Source organism: Phocoena phocoena, chromosome 19 (genome assembly GCF_963924675.1).
Source record: "Phocoena phocoena chromosome 19, mPhoPho1.1, whole genome shotgun sequence".
In the NCBI taxonomy this organism is placed as follows: domain Eukaryota; kingdom Metazoa; phylum Chordata; class Mammalia; order Artiodactyla; family Phocoenidae; genus Phocoena; species Phocoena phocoena.
In genome coordinates, this window is record NC_089237.1 from 23,792,025 (window position 1) to 23,814,956 (window position 22,932).

The 22,932-nt window shown below is 38.6% G+C and overlaps 1 protein-coding gene across 1 annotated transcript in view; it reads right to left on the reverse strand.

Moving 5' to 3' along the window:
- Positions 1–22,932, reverse strand: part of SPOP (speckle type BTB/POZ protein) — a 67,565-nt gene that overhangs the window by 19,318 nt on the left and 25,315 nt on the right. The window contains exons 2-3 of the mRNA XM_065896879.1: positions 977–1,119; positions 226–347 (exon numbers count right to left, since the gene is read on the reverse strand). Of these exons, the coding sequence (XP_065752951.1) occupies positions 226–347; positions 977–1,054 (200 nt within the window). The 5' untranslated portion in view covers positions 1,055–1,119. The remainder of the gene's footprint in view (positions 1–225; positions 348–976; positions 1,120–22,932) is intronic.

Sequence of the window (22,932 nt, forward strand, 5' to 3'; positions counted from 1 at the left end):
TTACCCTACAGCCATTTGAGTTTGCTGATCCCCTGATATACTCATTGAATTAATTCAACAAATATACAGTGAGCATCTGTTATGTATCAGACACCAGGGAATACGTTAAGAACAAAACAAAGTCCCTGCCATCAAGGATCTTCCACTCTAGTCAGTATCCTGTGAAGCCAAGCAAAACAGGCAACTTATAGAAAAATTTTTATAGCTAAATGTAGTCTTCCTCACCATTTCAGTTTATCATTGGCTCCTGATGAAAAGGTTGAACTTTTAATGACTTCACCCATTTCCTCCCGGCAAAAGCTAAAGTTATTGATGGTCCACATGTAGGAGAATTTCACTACTTTGATCTGTTGATAGAAAACCAGGAAGCAATTAAACAGATAGTGGGCAACCTGTAAAACAAGGCTGGAGATCAGATAATTTTCCCCCTCCCTCCCTCTGCATAATCCCATAGGAAGACAGCACTGTTTGGCCAGCATGGAGGCTCAGCCTTTTCTGTCTCTCATCTACATTTTAAGAAATCTCACGGTGACCAACTGCTTTCATAACTTTTCTCAGCTTCTGAGAAACACTAGACGGAAAGTGAGAAAAACATGGGACAAGGTTGGGAAAGCAGGTGATTAAACCACACCTAAAATGAACCTCTGCTCAGAGCAGTTGTTTGATGATTTAGATGTTGATACCACTGCCTGGGGTCGCAATCTCAAACCTGGTTTCCCCCTAAAGTGCCCAACAGAGGAATACACTTCCATCAAGGTGGATGTAGGCAGCAGATCCAGGTTCAAAGATTCCCCTCTTTCAAGCTCCCGTGAACGCCTAGGGCATTCAGATTCCCCATGGAAAACCAAGGCATGGAAAGCTAACAAGTACTTTATCTAACTATTTGGCAGGTATGATCCAGAGAAAGCAGGAAAGCCAACATAGAAAAGAAATCTGATTCCTTTTGTCCCCCAAAATCCTCCCAAGAAGCACCTACCTGTGTGTAACACCAGCTCTCAGCTACTGGGCCACTCGACATTTCTGCCGGAGGTGGAGGACTTGGAACCCTTGACATCGCCAGTTTGAAGGTTAAACAAGATTTCCAAAGTCAGGGGACAAAGACTTCTGTTCCTCTTCACCCTGGATGATTCAAGAAGCAAGAGAATTTTATTAGATTAATGGTATACTATCCTACTATTTCCATTTGACCTTCCAGAGACTGGAAACTTTGTCTCCTGCCTGGAATGCTCTACCCTTATCATTCAAATGGCTTCTTAGCATTCAATGTTAACCTCAGAGAAGATCACCTAACCTAAAGCAGTCTCATCACAATGACATCACCCTATTTTGATCTTCTGCACAATACTATTTAATATTATCTTACCAAATGAGTTTACTCAAAGGGTACTTAAAGTACATCCAGGAAAAGGCTACCTAGCATGGTGAACACCACATACAGCTTTACCACTGTATGTGGGCTCCTTCCCTTGAGGGTACAAATACTTCACTCCTAAAGGAAAATTACTTTGTTACCTTTCCAAATACCGTCTCATCTTCTCCTACACTTCAGTGCAAACTTATTATTAAGAATAAATAGTCTTGTGGGCTTCCCTGGTGGCGCAGTGGTTAAGAATCCGCCTGCCAATGCAGCGGACACGGGTTCGAGCCCTGGTCCGGGAAGATCCCACATGCCTCAGAGCAACTAAGCCCGTGCCTCAGAGCAACTAAGCCCGTGCACCACAACTACTGAGCCTGCGCTCTAGAGCCCACAAGCCACAACTACTGAAGCCCACGCACCTAGAGCCCGTGCTCTGCAACAAGAGAAGCCACCGCAGTGAGAAGCCCACGTGCAGCAATGAAGAGTAGCCCCCGCTCGCCACAACTAGAGAGAGCCTGCACACAGCAACGAAGACCCAACACAGCCAAAAACAAATTTTTAAAAAATGAATAGTCTTCTATTTATCAACCTATTGCTAGCCGCTCTCTGTAAGGGCAACATTTATCCCTTTCTTAGATGTTTTCCTTTCTCTGTATCATTAGAGATCTCTCTCCACTTACACTTCACTGGTATCTGATTTTCCAGATTCTTCTTGCTTTCTCTGTTCCACAGTATGGGGCTATAGGAACTCTCATACACTGCTGGTGAGACTGTAAATTATTAAGTATATCTGGGGTAGGAATTTGCCATATCTAGTAATGTTTAACCTACTTATACGTTAAGACTTAGTAATTCTACTTTTAACTCTATATGTGCTAAAGTAGTGGTTCTCAAACTTTAGGTGCATCAGGATCACTTGCTAAACAGATTGCTGGGCCCTGCCCCCCAGAGTTTTTGATTCAGAGGTTGGGCCCAAGAATTTCCATTTCTAACAAGTTCCCAGGTGACCCTGACATGCCCTGGAATACTTTGAGAACCACTGTCCTAGAAAAACTGCACACGGGCACAAGAAGACATGGACAAGGTCGTTCAATGTGGCAGTTTGTCTGTAGACAAACAAACTAAAAATCCATTGGGAGGGAAACAGATAACTAAATTGGGTTATTTCCATACAATGAAAAACTACTTCAGGATTTAAAAGTAATGAACTACATCTACAGCACCATGGAGATGAGTGAGATCTAACACGACACTAATGAAAAAAAGCAAGTTTTGGAATGTCACGTGCAGTACACTATTTATGCAAATTTAAGATTTATATATTATTTACAGATATATGCATAGAGGAGAAGTGAAAAAAATCATTGACAAGCTATGTATCAGATTCATGATGGGAGAGCAAGGATGAAGAATGAAGCTGGGAAAAGAATGTAAGACATTTCAAGTTGATCTTTCATGTTTTTTTAAAAATTAGGATGACCTGAGGCAAATATGACAAATGTCTTTTAGTTTGGGATGAGAGCTATTTTAGTATATACTACCCTTTGTACTGTTCTGCTTTATCTTTAAAATATATTTTATTGGGACTTCCCTGGTGGTCCAGTGGTTAAGATTTCACCTTCCAATGCAGAGGGTGTGGGTTTGATCCCTGGTCAGGGAGCTAAGATACCAACCACATGCCTCTCGGCCAAAAAAATCAAAACATAAAACAGAAACAATACTGTAACAAATTCAATAAAGACTTTAAAAACGATCCACATCAAAAAAAAAACTTAAATACAATAAAATATATTTTATTAATTGTGGGAACAGTGTAAGGATGTACTTACTCCACCATATCATACATTGTCTGGTTTACAATATACAAGGGAGAAATTTCTTTCCTGAACACCTGGTCTGTTTTCAGCTATGGACAGACAATATGAAACTATATCTGATAATGCTGCTCTCTTTGCTTGGCTACTAGGAAGCCCTGAGACAAATCTGACCCATCTCTTGAAACTACAGGCTCATATGCTCATTCTACATGCTATACTCTATACAGGCTCATATGATCCCTCTACTATAGCTTTATTATTATTTTATTTTATTATTTTTTGGCTGCATTGGGTCTCTGTTGCTGCGTGCAGGCTTTCTCTAGTTGTGGCGAGTGGGGGCTACTCTTCGTTGCTGCACGTGGGCTTCTCACTGCGGTGGTTTCTCTTGTTGCAGAGCACAGGCTCTAGTTGGGCGGGCTTCAGTAGTTGTGGCATGCGGGCTTCAGTAGCTGTGGCTTGTGGGCTTTGGAGCACAGGCTCAGCAGTTATGGCACATGGGCTAAGTTGCTCTGAGGCATGTGGGATCTTCCCGGACCAGGGATCGAACCCGTGTCCCCTGCATTGGCAGGCAGATTCTTAACTACTGCACCACCAGGGAAGTCCGAACAGCTTTATTATTTTCTTAACATTGTTATTCACTTTGCTATAATTCCCTGAACTGATTTATTTTACTGCTTGATATATTAAGTATTTCTGGGAACTGCCTCAAATCCTTCGTAGAAAGAGGTATAAATGAATATCAAAAAAAAAAAATCACCCAACTCACATTCACTGGCCACTTAATAAACATGGAGGAGGAGTAATAAGATACAGTTGCACCCTCACAGAGTAATACCATCAGTATTACCAGAGTCCCCATTGGTTTTAACACTATCCTACACGTGTTTATAGTTAAAACATCCCATGTAATCACACATGAAGTTAAGTCTTACATACATGATGTGCTATTTCACTTAAAACTAAGCAATGCAATGGAATTTGGGCCTCCCTGGTTTGTGCAATCCAGGATTCATGATAATATCAAGAAAAGAGACCTGTGATCAAGGTAGACTTGCATTTGATGGAAAACATATTCTCACAAAACTGTTTAATTTATCTAGTAGTGAGTAAATGCACCTTAGGCGGTTTTACAAATCCCAGTTACCATTACTGCCAGTAGGAGCCAGAATGAATTTTCAAAATTCCCAATTAAAACTATCTTTTGAGTGGGTTGGAATGAAGATGTGAATTTTACATGTTAGTTAAGAGCATAAAACTTGGCTCTGTAGGTGTGAGGTGCAGGCTCAGCTCTATATTGATAGATCATAAAATACTAATTTGAGTTTATTTTTGAAGTTTAAAAAAATACTTCAAATTTATCTAACAATTAACAAGTTAAGAATTCTCTAAGCCTAAGAAAAAGACAAGTTTTAAAACCAGTTTATTTTAATGGCTTAACTGTTGCTACTGAACCATGGTCCATTATCACAACCAGGAAAAAAATACAACCTTGGTCTTGGCCATTTTTATCTATCTTTTTTGCTTCTCACTTATTCTGTAGAGAAGTCTTTGGTTTCTTTTAAAATATCACCAACCTTTCTTCCAATTTTTAAAAGTGTCCAACCCAGCAGTCAGTAGAACTGGAGAATCGGCTTTAGACTCTGAGGAGGTCTAACCACACAATCTGCTGGGAGGGAAATCGACTAGGACAGCACAAACCTAATTAATTTCACTCACAGCAGGCACCATGGGCAAAGTGTTCATGAGCAAAGTAGCCTCCCAGTACGTGAACTCTTCAGCACTTCATGCCAACTGCCGCAGATGCCCAGCAGAAAAACAATTTTAGAAAACAGGAGGTCTATTTGAGGGTCATGGTTTGAGAACCTTTGTAGGAGACAACTAGCACCAAAATATACTGTTCCTGGCTTCAAACAAGTTAAAACAAGACTGCCCAAGTTCTCTAATGAGAAATTTATTTTCCCAGGCTTAGCAAACTTCCCAGTATGCTGACAACTCAGAGGCTGAACATATCTGTTATATACCACCATTTATTTTCCTGTTCACTCTATTAAATCCTGACAATTTCATGTTGTTTAATATAATACACAAACATGCACAAACTAGATGGCTGGGAACATGGTTTCTTGCCAAAGAATGGTTTGTTAGGGACTTTTTAAAGCCTGTAACTATTTTTTCTCTTGGTTTAAAGCCTGGTACAGTTTCCAAGTAAGGAAAAATCCCAATGTTGTAACTATTTTAAACTTGAGAGACGTTTGCATTTTCCAAAACAGAAGATGCCAAAAAGACTTGACAAAAAAAAAAAAAAAACAAAAAACAAAAAACAAAAACCCCAAAACTATAGAAAGAGTTGGGTATATTCATTTTTGAGAAACTTTTGGGACCTCAAAGGAATGTCTGTATTTCTTCTGTTACAAGTGTCCTCAATCATATACAGCCCAGGAGGTAATAACTTCTTTCTCATTACCCCAAGGACAGATTATTACAGGTCATACTGACTTCCTCTCTTGCAAGGTTTGAATGACTTCTGAATATTTGTTATGGGTAAACTTTTTGCAGATCAATCTACTCTAACAAAACACTAAATGCACTTTTTCTTTTCTGTTTATTTTAATTTAGAGACACTTCTTAAAATGAAACCAAGGACAATCAAGAGAGACTTCAATCAGCAAAGGAAAGACGAGGGTTTATCATGTCCCATGTCTCATGTCAGGTTCATGTTTCCTAAAATTTACAAGTTAAAGATGACTGCTTTTTTAAAATTGAGATATAACTGACATGTAACATTGTATTTTTAAAAAATTCTTTAACAGAGGGAGTTAGAATTGAGTGAATCTAAAGATCAAGAAGAAAAAAGTCAATAGCCTAACAGAAAAATGCGCAAAGAACAGCCAATGGTTTACAGACATGTAAAGTATCAATGGTTCTTAAATATGTGAAAACATAAATGCAAATTAAACCACACATTAATTCACCCAGTGAATTGGCAAAAATTAAAATGTTTGATAACACTTGCCCAGGATAAGGAGAACATTTCTGATTAGAGTATAAATTGTTATAAACTTCATGAAGGGAAACGCGTGTCAGAATGAATAAGAAATGCATATACCCTTTGATCCAACAATTCCATGTCTAGAAATTTATCCTACTAATATATTTAATATGATAAATATAAAAGGTTTTTCAATGTGGCACTATGTGTAATCACAAAAACATGGAAATAACCTGAAAGTCCATCAATAAGGGATTGATTAAATAAATTATGATACAGACAATGTAATAATAAAGCTGTTTAAAAAAGGAATGGGGAAGCTCTTTCTACCTAAAGAGGCAGAAATATTTATGTATGTATGTATGTATGTATGTGTGTGTGTAAGATATCTCTGTCTGTAAAGCTACACAAGACTCTAGGGACACTGGTTACTTCCAAGGAAGGAAACTGGGTACTTGGGTGGGAAGGAGAATTTCCACTGTTCCCATTTGTACTTATTGAATTTTGAACCATGTGAATATATTACCTTTTCAAATAATGAATAAAAATATTTTAAAAGGAATTAGCAGACTTCACAATTAATTCTTCTTGGTTATGAGATGGCTTATAAGTCAGACCCTTATGAGAAACAAGACAGGAATTCTTCAGTGACTTCCACTCCTATCCAAATAAAATCTACCTTTTGTCATGACTGCCAAAGCTTCAGTGTACCTCCCTGACCTCATCTAACACTTACCCTTCTCAATCACCATGCTTTAGTCACTCAGGCCTTTAATTCTACTTGGTAAACACATCAGGCTCTTTCCTCAGCCTGGAAAGCTCTTTCTTCCCTCAGATCTTTTCACAGCTGGCTCCTTCTTGTCATTGAGCTGTCCTACCAAATGTAATCTCCTCAGAGAGGTCATCCCTGACCACCAGATCTGAAGCAGTCCCCACTTCTAGCCTCTTTCATTACATTACCCTATTCAAATTTCTTTTTTAATACCACTATCTGAAATTACCTTGTTTTCATATTTTCACTTGTCTACGGTCTCTCCCACTAGAAGTTAAGCACAATGAGTGCCTAAAATGGTATCATGACAGGCACTCAATAAATATTTGTTCAATGAAATTGCTGTTGACTAACTAGACTACTGTCTTTTGGGATTATATTTTTCCTTAATGAGCTCTAGTTAAAAGATTAAAGTTTGGGAGTTGCTGAATGAGTAACAGCTATAGGAATCCAAGCATACTCTTAAAACAAGAAAATATTTTAAAAAGAAAACTACCAGTTGATCTCCTATTTTGAAGAACTAAGTTAATACATTCCAAAACTACATTCTTCTTTGATTAAAAAAAAAAATCCAAGAAAAGCTGGGAGAAAGAGAAGTGTGCAGGGCTAAATGGGAAGTTCTTGAACCCATAAGACAATAGCAATATAAGCACATCTTCCAGGATAAGTCGATCCTGAAAGAACCATTACAGCAGCTGTCAGAAACTGAGGACCTCTCAGTTATTTCCAGTTAAATTCTATACAGTAAAATTCCAATATACTGATAAAAATGAGGCAGATTCTTAGCATTTATTTAGATTTGAGCTATAATTTTCATATCTGACACGGGGTTTGATTCCCTTAAAACTGACATGTAGAGAAACAATAATTAACACTAAATATATACACGTGTACACATGTGTACAGATATAAAGAGAGACAGGGAGACATACCTTTAAGACCATGTATAGACACATTAAGTTTTTTCTATACCAGGCTAAGATGCAGAACTTATTTTCTACCATAGCCAAATATTTAACTAAGAGTTCAACTGTTCTTGCAACTGTTGTGTATAAGGGAAACTTAGAAGAAACTATTGTATATAAGGAAAACTCAGAAACAAGTATAGTATTACATATGCATGTCAGTACCTTTAAGGTTTTCCCAGTTTACAGATCTCTTAGGCAAGCATAGACTCTGAAATGACTGTGAGGATTAGACATGCTTTTGTACATAAAAAGGCTATTTTTCCTCCTTCTCCTCAATCTAAGTGTTACAAGATAAGAGTTTTATAGAAATACCCCAGCTAGTAAAGTTCATCCAAAGTCAAAATGAAGAGGAACAAGAAGATACATGAAAGAATTTCAAGTCGTGGAAAGCAGAGGAGTAAACAACAGACTGCTCCCACTGACTCCCAAACCTCATCATGTGCTGGCTGTTCACAGCCTTACTGCCCTTCTCTATAGGTTATAAATAACTACAAAGTGTCCTTGTCCCCAAGGAGACCTCAGCGACCGGCTCAAAGGTTAAAATATGGCATAATTCTCAATATGGATGCAACTTTTCCAGTTAGGAAAAAAAAAATCGAAGAGCAGAAAAATTTATTGCCAATTTAAGTTAAGGGCTAGGGAATCATTCCCTCCCCCTAAAAACTATCCATTATGTAAGAGTTGTTGATTAGCACGATTCCCTACCCCAAAAATACGTCCAGGGACAGCATGCTCTGCTCCAAATGCAGAGGTCTGTCCTGGAAAGAGGTAGGTGCCATTCAACTGACTTGTAGGATTGCGTCTCCTTAGACCTTAAAAAGACTTATTGAGTTTTTGTTTTGCTTTTTAATTTAGGCACAAATGACTACATCTACATAACAACATAGAAGGAAAAAATTCCCGTCTCCACTTGGATGCAGGGTCCTGCAGCATAAACCATGATGGCTGCAACAGGCACAGGTTTCACAAGGTCTGGGTTCTTTCCATCAGGTGATGTGCTGCTGTTGTTAATTACTAACCCCCTGCTAGGGAAACAAAAAAAACCCTCCTCCAACTGCTTTAAAAAAAAAAAAAAAAAAAAAAAAGGCAGATAGGGTTCATAGGATTAAGCTTCTCCACACATTACCTTCAAAATCCATCATCTGGGAGATGTCTGAAATAGAATGACATGAATCCAGATCAGCAAACAAACCTGACTATAAAGGGGCTATTTCACTTCAAAGTGGATCTCAGTTCCAAAGGAAAACACCTTTAGAAATGAAATTAGATAGGCAGAGGCAATCAGCAACTCCTCTCTTTTCACAAATTATAATAATGTGTTGATTCCACTGAATGGCTTGGGCAAAAATCTCTGGGGCCACAAAGAGCAAACTTAGGAAAGATGAAGATTTTAACACATCCCACATGTTATCAAAGACTTCTCCTCTAGGTTGAGAAAATTTATTCTAAAACAAGAGCTGGAACAGAATTTTAAAAAAGAAGAAGGAAGAGGAAGAAGAGGGAAAAAACCTTATGGCTAAGAAGACTCTCTTTATTACATAATTATATTCCCAAGCTGTTTTGAGATTTGAGAGACAGTTTTTCACCTTCTCTCTCCCCTCAACTACAATTATGAAGAACCTTATAAAATCAAATAGTAAACAGATGAATGCCTTGGCCTTAACACAATTTAAGCATGTCTAATTTGCAAGGAATTCAGAAACAGAAGAGTCATTTCATGAAACAAATAGGCAGAGTTTGCATAACCCCACAGGATCCTCTGGCCTTTATAGAAGCCAAATTCAACAAGCAGTTCTCTTTGGCCATCGATGTTTCAGTCAAGCCATTTAAAAATATTTCTTGCTAACACAGTCTGGCTACAGAAAGGGCTCAAGGAATGCATACCAAAGAATAAATTCTAAACTGGTCTTAAGGTATATAATTTGGAATAACTTCATTAACTTAGAAGCTGAAAAGACCCACCTGCTCCAGAGGATTTGGTCTACTACAAGGGCAACCGATCCTCTTCAGCATTTACTACTACATACTATCTAGCAGTACAGAATTCGGTGTTCTCTGGAGACTCTTACCTTTATGAGTGACACTCAGACCTCTCCCTACCTATGAAAGAGAGATTGAGATATATGTATGCTTTACTCTTCTCCTTTAAGTATGGTCTTAAGTAAAGAAATCTGATGATTGTTTACATGGACCCATGTTCCTTACCTAGAAACCACCTGCAAAAAATAAATTCTCCCTTCTTCCAAAGTTATTAAAAAAATAAGCCAATTTCTATGTTAATGTTAAGGTTCTAACTAAATTAAATGGGACAAAGGATGAGCAGGAAGTTCTCAGTTCAAAGAGTTCATTCCAAAATTCATGACGCAAGGAAAAAGTAAAACCACACAGGCAGACAAAACAGGGGAAAGTTAGACAGAATGTCCGTCTTAACACAATTTCCCGGCTCCCAATGATTTTTGTCAGAATTTAAAAGATTAAAATGCAATAACACCTATTTTACCCAATAAAACTGTGTAAAAACATACATAAGCATTTGAGGCAAGAATCTCATGCCACAAAGCAAAACTTTTAAGATGGTAGCCAGAATGGTAGAAACAGTTGTCTAAGTTACCCATAGAGAGATGAGCTCTAAGGTTCATACACAAAGGCAACCTGCTCAGAATCAAACTCCTTTTATATGTAGAGTAAAAGGGAGCCCATGAATTGCTTTAAGGTATCTCCTTTTATAAGCTGGAATTCAAATTTCCCTGAAGATCTTTTCTCAGGAGAAAAATAATCTTACTCTAAAGTCTCCATATCATGTATTATAAAAAAATTTAAATCCAAACATCTTTTCTCTTCTCCATCATTAGTGTAAAGCCTTATCCTGTATGTACTAGTCACCAAAGAAGATCTGAATAAATAACTATTGTTTACTCCAGGAAAGAATATTTAGAATAAAACCTCTTTTGAAACCATTTATGAAAAATGTTTCTTTAACACTTATTGTAATGCTCATTATTTTTTAAAAAAACTTACATGCTCACCTTATATGACTTCCAACTATACATACTATCTGCACTGAAATGAAACAGTAGATTGCACTACAAGATGTGCATTTTTTAAAGTCATGATAAATATTTCTATGCATTTCATTCCACTTCTGTCCTCATGATCTTAAACTATATTTAAAATTAAACTATGTAAAAACTCACCAAGTCAGTAGGAAGACTCTAATTTGTCTTGTCTAACAGGAAATCTTTGCTGGAAATAGAGATGATGAATCAGACTTAACAAGATTCTGAATCTCATGCAAGTCTTTACTTACTTAGGCTATTCTGAAAAGGGAAAATCTTACAAAAGCAGGTGATACATTAGCTAGGATTTACTAGTCAAAATTACCATTCTTATATCTCATCACTAGTTCTGAGAGCTCTATTTTCTAGTCATCTCTCAAAAAGATTATACTTAGAAATTAAAGTCAGAAAAATTCAAGCTAATTCCTCTAATGAACTGGCCTATGAGTACAGCAAAAATGAAATAAGTGGCTTGCCCTGTGTCAACATTTACAAGAGGGGAGTGACCATTTTTGCCAGCTACTTCACAAAATGCTAAAAGAATTACTATCAAGTTTCTACGTAAAAAAACCCTTTATAACAAGTGCTCTGGGTTGACCAGATGGCTTCACAGGCAAATTCTATCAAACATTTAGAGAAGAGCTAACACCTATCCTTCTCAAGCTCTTCCAAAATATAGCAGAGGGAAAAACACTCCCAAACTCATTCTACGAGGCCACCATCACATCACCCTGATACCAAAACCAGACAGAGATGTCACACAAAAAAGAAAACTACAGGCCAATATCACTGATGAACACAGATGAAAAAATCCTCAACAAAAGCCTAGCAAACAGAATCCAACAGCACATTAAAAGGATCATACACCATGATCAAGTGGGGTTTATCCCAGGAATGCAAGGATTCTTCACTATATGCAAATCAATCAACGTGATAAACCATATTAACAGACTGAAGGAGAAAAACCATATGATCATCTCAACAGATGCAGAAAAAGCTTTCGACAAAATTCAACACCAATTTATGATAAAAACTCTCCAGAAAGTAGGCAAAGAGGGAACCTACCTCAACATAATAAAAGCTGTATATGACAAACCCACAGCCAACATCATTCTCAATGGTGAAAAACTGAAACCATTTCCTCTAGGATCAGGAACAAGACAAGGTTGCCCACTCTCACCACTATTATTCAACATAGTTTTGGAAGTTTTAGCCACGGCAATCAGAGAAGAAAAAGAAATAAAAGAAATCCAAATCAGAAAAGAAAAATTAGAACTGTCACTGTTTGCAGATGACATGATACTATACACAGAGAATCCTAAAGATACTGCCAGAAAACTAGAAAACTACTAGAGCTAATCAATGAATTTGGTAAAGTAGCAGGATACAAAATTAATGCACAGAAATCTCTTGCATTCCTATACACTAACGACCAAAAATCTGAAAGAGAAATTAAGGAAACACTCCCATTTACCACTGCAACAAAAAGAATAAATTACCTAGAAATAAACCTACCTAGGGAGACAAACGACCTGTATGCAGAAAACTGTAAGACACTAAACAAAGAAATTAAAGATGACACAAACAGATGGGAGAGATATTCCATGTTCTTGGATTGGAAGAATCAACATTGTGAAAATGACTATACTACTACCTAAAGCAACCTACAGATTCAATTCAATCCCTATCAAACTACCAATGGCATTTTTCACAGAACCAGAACAAAAAATTTCACAATTTGTATGGAAAAACAAAAGACCCCCGAATAGCCAAAGCAATCCTGAGAAAGAAAAACGGAGCTGGAGGAATCAGGCTCCTGGACTTCAGACTATACTACAAAGCTACAGTAATCAAGACAATATGGTACTGGCACAAAAACAGAAATATAGATCAGTGGAACAGGACAGAAAGCCCAGAGATAAACCCACACACATATGGTCACCTTGTCTTTGATAAAGGAGGCAAGAATGTACAATGGAGAAAAGACATCCTCTTCAATAAGTGGTGCTGGGAAAACTGGACAGCTACATGTAAAAGAATCAAATTAGAACACTTCCTAACACCATACACAAAAATAAACTCAAAATGGATTAAAGACCTAAATGTAAGACCAGACACTATCAAACTCTTAGAGGAAAACATAGGCAGAACACTCTATGACATAAATCACAGCAAGATCCTTTTTGACCCACCTACTAGAGAAATGGAAATAAAAACAAAAATAAACAAAAAGGACCCAATGAAACTTAAGAGCTTTTGCACAGCAAAGGAAACCATAAACAAGACGAAAAGACAACCCTCAGAATGGGAGAAAATATTTGCAAATGAAGCAACTGACAAAGGATTAATGTCCAAAATATACAAGCAGCTCATGCAGCTCAGTATCAAAAAAACAAACAACCCAATCCAAAAATGAGCAGAAGACCTAAATAGACATTTCTCCAAAGAAGATATACAGATTGCCAACAAACACATGAAAGGATGCTCAACATCACTAATCGTTAGAGAAATGCAAATGAAAACTACAATGAGGTATCACCTCACACCGGTCAGAATGGCCATCGTCAAAAAATCTACAAACAGTAAATGCTGGAGAGGGTGTGGAGAAAAGGGAACCCTCCTGCACTGTTGGTGGGAATGTAAATTGATACAGCCACTTTGGAGAACAGTATGGCGGTTCCTTAAAAAACTAAAAATAGAACTGCCATATGACCCAGCAATCCCACTCCTTGGCATACCCTGAGAAAACCATAATTCAAAAAGAGACATGTACCACAATGTTCACTGCAGCACTATTTACAATAGCCAGGACATGGAAGCAACCTAAGTGTCCATCAGCAGATGAATGGGTAAAGAAGATGTGGCACATATATACAATGGAATATTACTGAGCCATAAAAAGAAACGAAATTAAGTTATTTGTACTGAGGTGGATGGACCTAGAGTCTGTCATACAGAGTGAAGTCAGAATGAGAAAAACAAATACCATATGCTAACACATATGTACGGAATCTTAAAAAAAAAATGGTTCTGAAGAACCTAGGGGCAGGACAGGAATCAAGACACGGACGTAGAGAATGGACTTGAGGACACGGGGAGGGGGAAGGGTAAGCTGGGATGAAGTGAGAGAGTAGCACTGACGTATATACACTACCAACTGTAAAACAGATAGCTAGTGGGAAGCAGCTGCATAGCACAGGGAGATCAGCTTGGTGCTCTGTGACCACCTAGAGGGGTGGGATAGGGAGGGTGGGAGGAAGGCTCAAGAGGGAGGGGATATGGGGATGTATGTATACATACAGCTGATTCACTTTGTTATACAGAAATTAACACAACATTGTAAAGTAATTATACTCCAATAAAGATGTTAAAGAAAAAAAAAGGGCTCTGGGTCAATTACACTGAAGCAAGATAACGTTGAAACAAAGCCATATATCCTATGGTTTTAATGAACAGCTGCCACACTGAGGTGGCTGTTGAAGACTGGTGAGGCATCTTAGCTAAAGAACCCCCCCCCTAAATAATCTAGCATAGCCTACAAAGTCACTCAAAACAGAAACAGGGATAAGAGTGGTTGCAAGGGTTCTAGGAGTATAACCTGGGCAGGAAATTCTGGTGCTATCTTCCTTTTTGTGGGAAAATGAAGTACTGCATACACTGTGGGTGATTCTTAAAAAACAGCATCTTGGGACCTCCCTGGTGGCTAGTGGTTAAGACACCACGCTCCCAGTGCTGGGGGCATGGGTTGATCCCTGGTTGGGGAACTAAGATCCCACATGCCACAAGGCGCAGCCAAGGAAATAAAAGAATTAACAATGTACTGTTAATAAACCGATAAAAAAAATTTACTATCTCCTCTTTGCTGCTTTCATTTCAAAAACAAAAACAGAATCTTTTCCTGAAAATGTAAATGCTATCTTTAACTGGTACCCTGGTACAAATAAGCTCCTCTTACTTTGGTTAACCAAGTCTAGTTACTGTCAGTAATGGAATGAGCCCTCACCAAAAACTGTACTAAACTATTGACTCTAAAACAGGACAAGTCACGATCAGAAGATTTAGAGTAGCAAGAGTCAGGCCGAATTCATTTAACAGATTATTTACTGCACACCAACTGTGTTTAAGGTTTTGGCTTCTCAGTTAATTTGCTAGAATGAACACTTTTAGGCCTAGTGGATTGGCAAAATTTAGAGTCTGACAATACTGATAAGGACTGGGAGGAACAGGAACACTTTCACACTGTTGGTAGGAAGACATATTAGTACAACCACGTTGAAAAACAGTTTTTTCTTATCTAATAAAACTAAAGATTGGGACTTCCCTGGTGGTACAGTGATTAAGTATCTGCCTGCCAATGCAGGGGACAGAGGTTTGATCCCTGGTCCAGGAAGATCCCACATGCTGCGGAGCAACTAAGCCCGTGTGCCACAACTACTGAGCCCGCATGCCACAGCTACTGAAGCCTGCACGCCCTAGGGCCTGTGCTGTGCAACGAGAAGCCACCACAATGAGAAGCCCACTTGCCGCAACTAGAGAAAGCCTGAGCGCAAGAATGAAGACCCAATGCAGCCAAAAATAAATAAATAAAATTTTTAAAAATGTTAAAAAAAATTAAAGATCCATTGTTCAGTTTGTTAAAACCTAAACAATTCTACCCCCAAATACGGCCCAGAGAAAGTCCTGCACATGTCCATCAGCGGACATAAATAAGAACACGCACAGCAGCAGTGTTCCTAACAGCCAAAACATCAACAGTAGAATGGATACACAAATTGGGGTATATTCATGACAGGGTTCTACATGGCAATGAAATTACGGTTCTACGTAACAACATGGATGAACTTCACAAACATACAGTTAGACTCTGAAAGAAGACATAAAAGAACACATATAGTATTATTCCATTTAATGTATATAAAGTTCAAAAACAGACAAAACTAAGTTATATTGGTTTGCAATGAATCCTAGGTGGTAAAATCACAAAGGAAAGGAAACTACTATCACAAATGTCAGATTAGTGACACCTGGGTATGGGTTATGATCTAGAAGTAATACACAACACAGCAAGCTTCTTCTGGGTGCTGGCAATGGTATATTTCTAGGTCTAATTGGTGGTTATGTAAGTACTTGCTTTTTTTTTTTTTTTTTTTTTCTTTTGCGGTACGCGGGCCTCTCACTGCTGTGGCCTCTCCCGTTGCGGAGCACAGGCTCCGGACGCGCAGGCTCAGCAGCCATGGCTCACGGGCCCAGCCGCTCCGCGGCATGTGGGATCTTCCCGGACCGGGGCACGAACCCGTGTCCCCTGCATCAGCAGGTGGACCCTCAACCACTGCGCCACCAGGGAAGCCAGTACTTGCTTTTTATAATTAAACTTTAAACTATACAGTTATGTTTTGTGTATTTTTCTATGGGTTATATTTCAAAATAAAAATGCATTAAAATAAAATCATAATCTAAAATGCATTAAATATGCAATAAAATTACCCAATAGAGTATATGTGCGTGTGTGTATGTATCTCCTCCAATGTCTGAGGGTGAATATAGTGTATTGCACAGAATATACCCTTGATGTTTTTTTTTCAAAGACAGTTCAGGATGAGAACTCAGTAATAAAAGCAGGGCCACCCAGGAATGAATATCTATAGACAGGCTTTCCTATTATACATTCTTTCTCTGAATTTAAATGCAATACCTAAGATCTGCATTCCTGCGAAATTTTCGGTACTGACACAAATGTTTAAATCTATGTATGACTACTCACCAGGAGCCATTAGTTAATATCCAAATTATTATAAGATACAAACAAAAGCTTTTGAAAAAGCAAAGCCAGGACACAAGTATTTTTTGGTATTACCTTTTTAGTCTAATCATGTCCTCTGATGGAACCTCCAATGATTTCCATCTCAACTCTGAGTAAAAGCCAAAGTCCTTACAATAACTGAAAAGGCCCTGCACAATCTGGACCTCATTACCTCTCTGGCCTCATCTCCAATTATTTTCTCCGGAGTTCACTGTGTTCCAGCCACACTGGCCTTCTCTGCCGCTGTTCCTCAGACAGAATAGACTCATTCCTGCCGTAGGGCTTTGCATTTGCCCTTTCTTCTACCTGGATAACTCTTCCCATAGATATTCTCTTGGCACACTCCCTCCCCATTGCTGGGGCTTTCCCTAATAACCACCATCTCTGTGAGGCCTTCCCTGACACCCTTAAGCATGTCATCCCCTCCCCCCCAGCCATAATCCTATTTCTCTTGCATTGCTTCATTTTTTTCTATAGCACACAAAGTCATTTACCACACTTTACCTGAGATGTAAGAAGGCAGACTCTTGTCTGTTTTGTTGCTGTACCCAGACAGTGTCTGGCAAGTGGAAGATCAGAAACAAATACTTATTTAATAAATGACTGAATTAATCTCCTCTTCTTTTGGATTTCTAGCCTTGAAAGATTAGACAATAACTTTATACATTTGAAAAAAAGAAGGCTTCCCTTCTCTGTAAGTCAAATTTATTAACAAAGTTTGTTTTACTAACAAGTTTCAGATTTGTGCTCTTATTGGTACTGAGTCACAGGTAAGACTTACAAAAAGCTGATACAAACTAAACTGTATTTTCCCCTAAAACAAATGTGCAGTGTATGTTTTAATGACGGCGATGCTGGGAGAGCCCAGAGAGACAAAAGACAAGAGCTCTCCTGTACTGCTGGTGCGGGTGTGCACTGCCATAACCACTAAGGGAATTACTCAACAAGATGTAGCAACGAAGACTGAGTGATTGCTTCCTTTATTTATACTTTTCATTAAAGTTTTTTTTTTTAATGAGCATATTTTCTTTAAAGTCAGGAAAAAAGGTGTGTTAAATAAAGAATTATGCAAACAAAATATAATTTCAAGAAGAAGGTTCTTTATATTATATTTTGATGCCCACAGAAACAGTAAAGTCTTCTGTTATGTATCCAGATGAAATATCCCAAGACGGCGACTACAGTTAAAAGAAAAAATTATTTTTGACTTAGGAACTAAAACTTTTTATAGCAGAGTTTCCAGAGTGGAAGGGAAAACAAAACCCCATGGTGTTAGTATTCCACATAAGAACATACTTTTATTCTAAAGAAAGATTTAAAATAGGAACATTTCTCTGCAGCATAAAACATGGGATTGACAGGATAAAGAGCAGGTAAAGAACTCCACTCAAACTTAGTGATTACAACATAAGGAAGAAAAGTCACTGAACAATTAATTCACTGCCTACTGAGTGATTACACATACTTCTGAGTATACAGATAGAGCTTATACTTTTGGTGGAACACTTCACCTAAAATAAAGGCAGAATAAGCCTAGATCCGAAGGTTACTTTCCAACCACAATAACTTGTGACGTGAACCATATCCTAGGACATAAACAAATCTGAAAGAAAATACACAGGCACCTGATATTCTACAGTTATATTTATTACTAAGATTTCCATTTTAAGGTCTTATCAATTACTTTTAAAAATACTCAGCACATAAATTCTTAAAGATAGTTGATATATTCAAGAAAGGAAGTCCTACTCAAACACTTCAGCTGGCGGAGTGTATTATTAGAGAAGAGTAACGGTTTTCATTTGTAACACTTTAACATTCCAAGTGCTCAAAGCTCTGAACAGGATCCACCTTTAAAGTGGGAAAAAAAAAAAAAAAAAACCCCTAGAACATAAAAATTAAAAATACACCCTGGGACTTCCCTGGTGGCTCAGTGGTTAAGAATCCGCCTGCCTGTGCAGGGAACATGGGTTCGATACCTGGCCCGGGAAGATCCCATATGCTGTGGAGCAACTAAGCCCGTGTGCCACAACTACTGAGCCCGTGCTGTAGAGCCTGTGAGCCACAACTACTGACCCTGAGTGCCACAACTACTGAAGCCTGTCCTCCACAACAAGAAAAGCCACAGCGATGAGAAGTCCGTGCACCGCAATGAAGAGCAGCCCCCGCTCGCCGCAACTAGAGAAAGCCCGTGCACGGCAACGAAGACCCAACGCAGCCAATAAATAAGTAAATAAATTTTAAAAATACACCCAACCTCACAATAATGACTAAAGTATAGTGGATTAAAGACTCCAGAAAAAATATATAAATGAAAACTGGGACTTCCCTGGTGGCGCAGTGGTTAAGAATCCACCTGTCAAAGCAGGGGACACGGGTTCCAGCCCTGGTCCAGAAGATCCCACATGTGGTGCTGCAACTAAGCCCATGCGCAAACTACTGAGGCTGCGCTCTAGAGCCCATGAGCCACAACTACTGAAGCCCGCATGCCTAAAACCCGTGCTCCACAACAAGAGAAGCCACCACAGTGAGAAGCCCATGCACCACAATGAAGAGTAGCCCCTGCTTATCACAACTAGAGAAAGCCCGTGTCCAGCAACGAAGACCCAACACAGCCAAAATAAAAAAGAAAAGAAAACCATTGGTCATTGAAACATATGGTCCCTGAACAAAATTTATCTGTAATAATTCTAATCTAAGGTAAAGGCTTACTTTTTTTTTTTTTTTTTTTTTTTTTTTTTGCGGTACGCGGGCCTCTCACTGTTGTGGCCTCCCGTTGCGGAGCACAGGCTCTAGACGCGCAGGCTCAGCGGCCATGGCTCACGGGCCCAGCCGCTCCGCGGCATGTGGGATCCTCCCGGACCGGGGCACGAACCCGTGTCCCCTGCATCGGCAGGCGGACTCTCAACCACTGCGCCACCAGGGAAGCCCAAAGGCTTACATTTTTAAAATGCCTAATTTGTCTAAGAATGCTCCAAGAAACTCTTTCATAAGTATCAGCTACATTTGGTTCATGATGAATTTGTAAGACAAGAATTGAATGAACTAGGTTGGCGATCAACCAACTAAATACTAGTCCTATATTTAATGAGTGGGAAGTATTCTAGGAGTTAAAAAGTAATGAAAGAAAACATATAACGGAGAAAGGGAAAACGTGAGTAGTTACTGATGTTTATGAAAATCAGCTATTGGATATGAGACAATAAAAATATAAAATGTTAAATGCAAAGATTTTGCCAAATTTATCAGAGTCCATAAAGAATCCACAGGAAAAGAACATTTCAGAGCCTCTGGCCTTAGTAAAAGAAAACTGACATTTCAAGTTAGAGAAGGTTTTCCTCATCCCTTCCTCTCCTTCAAATGATGATTGTGAATACCAAAGTGGTAAACCAAATGGGAGAATTCAAATAAGATATTTAGGACAAAAATCAAACCACCCAAGCAATAACAAGGAAGAAGGAGGAGGAGGAAAACACCACATGAGGTGGTTGTTTACTGAAGTTCTGTCTGTAATGGCAAAAAAAAAAAAAAAAAAAAAAGGAAACAATTTAAATATCCATCAAAGGGGTTTGGGAAAACTGTGAAATATTCATACAGAGAAATTTTAAAATTAAACAGCTGAAATGAGGGACCTAGACCTACATGCATTTAGATGGATAGATCTTGAAAAACAAGAATAAATGAAAAAATGACTGCAATAGAATTTATTTATACATTCACACACACACTCTGCACAGGATGCACACTACATTTATGGTCATAGATTGTCTCTGGGGAGTGAGGTGGGAAAAAGAACTGAGAAAGTGAATGAAGAGGACTTCAGCTGAAGGTCTCACAGTCTCTCAACTTTTTCTTCGGCTTTCTTTTTCTTTTTTTTTTAAATATTTATTTATTTATTTGGCTGCGTGGGGTCTTAGTTGCAGCATGCGGGGTCTTCGTTGTGGTGCGGGATCTTTTGTTGTGGCACACGGGCTTCTCTCTAGTTGCGGCGCACAGGCTCCAGAGCGTGCGCACAGGCTCCAGAGCATACGCACGGCTTAGTTGCCCCTGGGCATGTGGGACCTTAGTTCCCTGATCAGGGATCGAACCCCTGGTCCCCTGCACTGGAAAGCAGACTCTCAACCACTGGACCACCAGGGAAGTCCCCCAAAACAATGAATTTAGAGGGAAAAGCAGATTAGAAAAGCTTTAAAAAGTTGACATCAGAGTAGTCTGAATCAAACCAAAAAAGCCAATGAATTCAGTCCAGATCTTCCCAATAATAAAAAATTTAGCTCTTGGTGAAATATTTTCCCCAGCTGATGGGAACACAGCACCGGGGTTACTTAAGCAGAGGGAGTAGAGAGACTGACATTATATACTTCAGTAAGAAAGTACATTTTAAATAAGGATAACACTCATCCTAACCCAGTATATCCTCAGAGACTGTCAATCCTCACAAGGAACCATATTTCCACAGAGCACCTTCTCCTTCCTGTCCATCATCTACCTCTAACTTGAACACCTGTCCTCCCACTTTCCCTAATTTTACTCACTCTCCTCTAAGACCAACCTCTCCTTCAACCACCTCAAAGTATAGTACCTAAACTCAAAGACAGATTTTTAAAAAGAAAACTTGAGACTTTTGGAAATGATTTAAATGCTTTTCCCCCCTTTCAAATCTGTTTTTCCTCCCTCTTGCTTCACTTTTTCCATTTCCCAACCTGTTTTTTTTCCTTCTTTTCTCTGGCTGACCAACAGTTGCTTTCAACTGCTAGCAAGCCTCTGGCATGTTTATACTTTTCCCTTCTTAAGGAAAAGATACTCCAAGTAAATCAAACAAAATGCCTCTCCATAGCCCAAGAGCAAATAAAGGGAAAATAAAAGTAAAAAATACTAACCATATTTTGCTGCCTTTCATTTTCATTACGGATAGGAATAAAGTTCTAACTACCAAATAAGAGAGCAAAACCAAACTTACATTTTACCATCCTCATAACATTTAAATTTATCTAGGGTCCTCTGCTTCACAAGTCACTTTGGTTCAGAATTATAAGGCCACTGAGAGTACAGCTGAGTACTACAGCCTAATGGAAACCATAATCTCAAGATTCACAGTAGAGATACAACTGGAGCACTCCCACCCCCATCTTCCTTGTCTTTTTATTCTTTTATTTTTTGGCCACGCTAATTTTCTCTGTATCATTCAAATTTTAGCACACGTGCTGCCAAAGCGAGAGCTTCCTTATCTTCTTTAAAGGGACTTCTAAGGTCCTTTTGTGGTAAATGCTTTAAGCTATATAACCATTCCCTCACAAGCAGTATTCAACGCTTCACCATCTTCCAAGTACTTTGACATTCATGATCTTATTTGGGATTTATTAACAGCTCTGTGAGGCGTGCAGGGCAAGTATTTTACAAATAAGGAAACAGAACCTCAGAGGTTACAATCTACCATGGTTACATGGCTATTAAGGGGGCTGAGTTAAGACTGAAGTCTTTCAACTTCTAATCCAATACTTTAATTCCTGTGGCTAGGTGATTCTTAGATGAGGTATTATTCAACACGGAGGAACTGGAAAAATACCCGATAGAAGATACATATATATATGTGTGTGTGTGTATATATATACCCTACCTTTCGATTCTGATTTCGTTTTCAAGTGGCAACTCTGTTGAAAACTATGCTCTTTTGTTCTAACAAATTCTGAGCACAATTATTAATGACACCTGGGCAAACTGTTGATAGGCTCATGCCTACTTTCAAGACTAGACCCTGGGAACAAATCATATGTCCTCACATTTTTTTAAGGACTTTCCGTATTGTAGCACCTAATCATCATTAATTTTTAAAAATAAAATGTCTACTTTTGTAACATGCCAGAGTATTTTCTAGTCTGAGTTTACAAAAAACCAGTGTCTTTTCCCCAGGAGATCTCTCTCTCCTTTGCCACAAGCTTACAGAATTAAAAAGCACAATTTCTATCATTCCTTAATTATATTCATCTGAAAAGTCTAACATGACTAAAATACTAAATGGCACCATCTTCTACCCAGTTGCTCAAGCCAAAACCCCTATCTTCTCATATCCCAACTATCAGCAAGTCCTGTCAGCTGTCCGGCTTCCTAATACAGTCCACATTTATCCATCTCAAATTTTACCCATTTCTGTGCAGTTTTCTCTCATCTGAACC